The sequence below is a fragment of the Arachis duranensis genome, chromosome 9, assembly GCF_000817695.3.
Source record: "Arachis duranensis cultivar V14167 chromosome 9, aradu.V14167.gnm2.J7QH, whole genome shotgun sequence".
Lineage (NCBI taxonomy): Eukaryota > Viridiplantae > Streptophyta > Magnoliopsida > Fabales > Fabaceae > Arachis > Arachis duranensis.
This window is the reverse complement of record NC_029780.3, coordinates 108,684,033-108,689,927: the sequence shown is the minus strand read 5'-3', so window position 1 is coordinate 108,689,927 and position 5,895 is coordinate 108,684,033. Positions and strand designations below refer to the sequence as shown.

At 32.9% G+C, this 5,895-nt stretch overlaps 1 protein-coding gene across 1 annotated transcript; it reads left to right on the top strand.

Moving 5' to 3' along the window:
- Positions 1-202: 202 nt before the first annotated feature.
- On the top strand, positions 203-3,424 carry LOC107467036 (signal peptide peptidase-like 1). Its single transcript, XM_016086048.3, has 4 exons — positions 203-351; positions 800-1,727; positions 2,353-2,553; positions 3,106-3,424. The coding sequence occupies exons 2-4, from the start codon at positions 930-932 to the stop codon at positions 3,220-3,222; spliced, it is 1,116 nt and encodes a 371-aa protein (XP_015941534.1). The 5' UTR covers positions 203-351; positions 800-929; the 3' UTR covers positions 3,223-3,424.
- The last annotated feature ends 2,471 nt before the right edge of the window (positions 3,425-5,895 follow it).

Here is a 5,895-nt window from a genome sequence, read left to right as displayed (position 1 = left end):
AATTTCATATTAAATAAAATGTTTGATGTATATATTTAAATACAAATATCGAAATATATAATTTAATTAAATAATGATATACTCCTCTTTTATTGATTAGTATCTAGTAGTGGTAATTAATATTGAATTAAAATAAAACCCATAAGAAGGAAAACTGGAAAAGGGACAATTTTGGAAAATATGTAAACTTTTGGGGCCAAATTGAAAATTCAGATGGATTCAGTGCACTTAGCTTAGCTTCGGTTTTGTGTTACAAAAAATTGCAGGGTCCCGAGAAAAGGGTGGGTGCTGGGTTCCTTGAGCACTGAACAAAGCAAAAAGGGGTCTCTCAAGCTCCGCCATAAGTCCAAGGTAAGTCCTTTCACAACCCTTCATCGCCGATTCCCATTAACCCTAACTCTTCTGGATCGCAGTTTCGCTTTGTTTACTTTTGTAGCTATTCATCGAATTTTGGAAACGTTATACTCTCCGATTTTAAAATTTCATCTTTCGCCTTGTTGGTTACTGGGTGGGTGTCATGAACCTAATATGCGTTGTTTCTTGCGTCAATCGGTGAAATCTCTAGATTGAAGGTGCGGGGGGAAATCAGAGCTTGAGGGTAATGAAACAATAATGCGACCCTGTTCAATAAGATTTTTTTGGAAAAAGAATATTATGGCAGGATTTAAGAGATAATTACAGATTTTTAAAGGGGTTAATTATTGTTTGACTTTCTTTTTTTTTTTTCTTTAAAAGAGAGAAATAAAATGAACATGCTTAGATGTTAGATGTGCTTACATTCTTCTTTTGATGTATCCAGGTTGCTCTGTGTAGGATTTCATTTTTTGAACGAGGAAAAAATATGCAACTTTGGTTGCAAAGGCTTTAGGTGTTAGGTTCATTCTCTATGCATAAAAAGTTTAGTTTAAGATTGGTGTACTTCTTGTAAGATGGAGTCCCTTTGGAAACTTGTGTATCTGCTGGAGCCCGCACCTGTCACCCTCATAACTACAGCTGTAGCTGTGACATTTGCATCTGCTTTTCGAGCTCTAAATTACGGGAAAGAAATGGAGCGTAATCGCGACTTATCAGAAGCATCCATTACACTGGATAGGTCACAAGCATTGATGATACCAGTGATGAGCTCTTTCAGCTTGCTTTTGATGTTCTACTTGTTCTCGTCTGTGTCACAGCTTCTCACAGGGTTCACTGCAGTTGCTTCTGCATCATCCCTTTACTTCTGCTTGTCTCCTTATGTTGCCTATTTGAAGTCACAGTTTGGTTTAGCTGATCCTTTTGTGTCACGCTGTTGCTCAAAATCTTTTACACGAATCCAAGGGCTGCTATTGATATCATGCTCCATCGTGGTGGCTGCTTGGCTTGTCTCTGGTCACTGGATACTGAATAATTTACTAGGCATATCGATATGCATTGCTTTTGTAAGCCATGTGCGCCTCCCAAACATCAAGATTTGTGCAATGCTCCTTCTTTGTCTATTTGTCTATGACATTTTCTGGGTTTTCTTCTCTGAAAGATTTTTCGGGGCAAATGTCATGGTATCAGTCGCGACACAGCAAGCATCAAATCCTGTGCACACGGTTGCTAATAGTTTGAGTCTTCCTGGGTTGCAACTGATAACAAAGAAATTGGAGTTGCCTGTAAAGATTGTATTTCCCAGAAATTTGTTGGGTGGTGTTGTTCCTGGAGAGAGTGCAACAGATTTTATGATGCTTGGTTTAGGGGACATGGTATGACATTTGTACTCCCTGAGATGCATACTGAATTTCCTTATTCCTTAAATGTTTCAATATTTAGGTTTGGTTAATGTCACAAGCAAGTAGTTTTGTTGCATTGGATTCATTGTGAATAGAAATATAAAATCATTAGAAGAATTGAAGGCTGCATGTTGCATTGGTTTGCCATTTATTATGATTGTTTAATACCTTTGCAGGGAAATCTTCTACCATATTTCTGCAGGAGCAGTGAAAATTAAAAGAGAGGATTGTTGTCCACTCAATTTAGGTTTTACTGTAACCCTTCCCCTCCCGCCCCATTTCTCTGATCTTTCCTACTTCAATTCTATATTGGATCTGAATCTTGAAATCTTCCTTGTGCTGCAAGGTGCTTTGATTTGCTTATGCTTGTTATTTGTTGTTGCATTTGACATGTTATAATCAAACTTTTATCTGTGCCTCCTTGCACCATTTCACCATGTGTACATGCACCCCGTATCAATTACAACGATTAACTGAAAATATCATAGCAGTTTGTAGTCAACATAAGCTAGTCATGATTCCAATGAACTTCTACAATCCTGTTTCTTAAGAACCACTGTGCTTGGTGTTTTATATTTCTTCGCTCTTCTTTTTGTAGGCTATCCCTGGAATGCTCCTGGCTTTAGTTCTCTGCTTTGATTATCGAAAGAGCCGGGATACGGTAAATCTCTTTGAGTTACATTCTTCGAAAGGGCACAAATATATTTGGTATGCATTGCCTGGTTATGCAATTGGTCTGGTGACTGCTTTGGCAGCTGGTGTCTTGACCCACTCTCCTCAACCTGCACTTTTATATCTGGTACTTCTATGTTCATTCCCTTTTCATCGAACCAGTTGTATTGCCTTGTATACTTTTTCTTTGCAACCTATATTAATCATATATTTCATTACTTTTTTCCTTAATACATGAAGAAAGCTTTTTTTCTCCCACTAGATGGGAAACATTTGTTCTTATTGAAGTTTTTATTTTCATATTGGCAAATTTTTTTTGTATATATAACAGATAAATGAAATAGTCGGATAAAATTTTAGCTTGTTTCCCTTTTGCCTATTAACATTTGTTGTATGTGTACTCAAATTGATTGTAATTGACTGACTCTAGCATATGAAGTTTATTAGCTAAATTTGTTAAAGCTTAAAAGTTCTGTGAGGAGTGGAGATTCATTCATTTGTCCAAAGTGATTGGCCTTATTTGATTGATTGTTGGAACTGGTTCATTAGCATTCCCTCCAGATCCATTTAATTCATCAACTGATCAACATATGTAGCTAGAATGATGATGATGATATGACTCAACATTGTTAACTGGCTGTTTTGTCTGAAACATTGCACATTTGATTGGTTTATCTAGGTGCCTTCTACCCTGGGACCTGTAATCGCCATCTCCTGGATTAAAAAGGAGCTACTTGAGTTGTGGGAAGGAGACATGCCAAATTTCAATGATAAGGATCGCGAAATAGAAGTTTAGTCCATTATTGTAGTTTCCATGCACACCTAACCGGTGCTTTTATAGCGAAGCTGAAAAAAAAAAGGGTTGTAAATTCACTAAGGATGTTTCATCTTGAGACTCATCAAGAAAAGTTACACTAAATGTTGATGATGATGTTATTATGTCTTGGATCTCTCTTATTTATTCGCTATACATGAATTGAGAAGAAAATTTACATGAAGTGCAGAGGAGTGCGTTGATTATGCGTTTCTTGTGATTTTGGATTTGGCACATTGATATTTATACACACACGCGTCATATCATACAAAAGCATGGTTTGTAAAAATCACATACTAAGTTTCTTTTGAAGCCCAATGAATATACCATGAGTAGCTTACTTGTTGGGAAAACAGAAAAACCCAAAGAAAGGTTGGTACACGAGACACACGATTAATAAGAGTAACCATGAATATGAATGTTATAGTTCTCGTTTGTCTTTATCTCAATTCTCAAGAGAGTGAAGAATCAAGTTGTTTGATCCCTTTTTTCTTTAATTTGCTCACCTATCATATGATTATTTTTCTTTCATTCATATATGCTTCTACGGCAAAAATATGTAGTCCTAGGTTTGTGCCTCTGTCGCTAGCATGCATGCTTTCAAAGACATCGATCAAGTGGTACCAGGATCTTCTTATTTATAACAATAATCATCCATATAACGAAAAATACAATGCCAAATTGATATAAAATAATGAAAATGTATATATACAAGTATGAAGTACTAATAATTCTAAAACGGTACTAACAATTGTATCCAACTCTAGTTTTCTGCTATATATAGCTGTGTTATTGTATATACATTATCATGGAATGGATTCAAGTTGATATAAACTAATAAGTTGAATATAGTCACACACAAAAAGAAAAAAACTAATAAGTTGAATATGATGTTCATGTTGTCAAGAATTTATATATGATTCACAGATTCAATAATGTATACATCACATTCACGGTCTCGGTGCGCTGAATATTGCATATTAAAAGCTCAGCTTTGCTATGATCAATGATAATAATAATTTCTTAAGAAAAAGTACTAAAGCTATTGATTTAGTCAACATCATCATGGTACCACAATTTAGTTTATTTAATTAGAGCAAGGTGATTATATCTGGGATAAGCAGCATCCAAGATTAACCCCATTTGGTGTAGGTGTTATCCATGGATCCCTCATCGTATCGGTTCTTAATGTGGAAAATAATGAAAAGCTGGCCATTCAGTTTAACCTTTTGGTTTAAATATTTTATAATCATTGATGATTGATAACAAAAGCTGATTGTAAATAGTATTGTTTACAGAATGGTGAAAAGTTATATATGGTTATTTCTATGTGAAGTTGGTAGTTAAAAATTAACTAATATTCTTTTTAATTTATATACGAATACTTAAACAATTATTATAAATAACTATAATTTCATCGGATAATTTAAAAGCACCCTAAAATAGTAAAGTACACAAGTTCAGTTCTCATAAATTAATAGCTAAAATAACATAATCTTTTCATTTTCGTCTAAAAATCTCAATTCGAATCTCACTCCTAATTTAAAAAAAAAAACCTATTTCGATATAAATTACCCTCTGATATCACTACTTCAAACATAATAATAGTAATGCCACAATGCAATAATGAATTATCATTTTCCACTTTGTGCTCTCTCTTTATATTTTTCTTACTTTATTGAAAAATAATATTTACACTATTTCATTATATTAAAAAGTAGGGTTTTGTACTATTTTATTTGTTAGTTTTTAGTTTTAAATAATAAAAAAATAATATACACAATAATAATATGTATAACTACATTCCCATAATATTTTATTTTATTTTATTACGGCATTGTTTTCTTCTTTCTTAATTGAATCTTAACTCTTTCGCATTAAACGGTGGAAATGTTGAGTGCCTATGCAGATATATCACATAACATTCTATTTTTAAAATAAAAAAGAAAGAAAATAGTTATATGCAATGCATGTAAAGATTGAGGCGAGGAACATTACGTATCTTTAAATATAATTAAGACTGCTAATCTATATATCTATGCAAAACATACTTGAACTTTGTATTTAATTAATAAGGTGTGTGCAAAGATAATGAATCACCACAATGTAATTGTTTTTAATCATTCTATTTGTTTTAAAAATAAAAAATAACTCATCTTAATTACATAATAATTTACGATAAAAAATGATAACGAACCATTGGAATGCACAAATTTAAATCCCTAATATATATATATATAGAAGATATAAATAATATATATATTAAAAATTAAATAAAGTTTCAATGAGAAATAGTTAAACCCAATTGGAGGAAATTGATGGAATTATGTTATCCACGTATATGTCTGGATTATGAGCTGCAAGAACATTCTTAATTAAGTTATTATATATCGTTAATGGTTCCTTTGGTCAGCAAATTTTTGTGTTGACTTTGCTTGTTATGAATTGTAACTTTGTAACGATGGCACCATGCTGTGTGTGTCCTTAATTATTAGATTGTGTTTTCTAATTCACTTTCCATCATCTCTCTATTTGACGGAGGCTTATTATGATAATATGTATAAACTCGGCATTTTTATTTAAAACTTAAAAAGTTAGAGTACGTCAGCAACAGCAAGTGATGAATTTGTCTTTTTCTCTTTTATTTTCTTCAAT

Excerpts from the sequence above, each read along its gene's own strand:
- LOC107467036 (XM_016086048.3), top strand. The coding sequence starts at position 930 with ATGGAGTCCCTTTGGAAACTTGTGTATCTGCTGGAGCCCGCACCTGTC. Across the intron at positions 1,728-2,352 it reads TGCTTGGTTTAGGGGACATG|GCTATCCCTGGAATGCTCCT; the intron begins GTATGACATTTG and ends TTCTTTTTGTAG. Across the intron at positions 2,554-3,105 it reads AACCTGCACTTTTATATCTG|GTGCCTTCTACCCTGGGACC; the intron begins GTACTTCTATGT and ends TGGTTTATCTAG.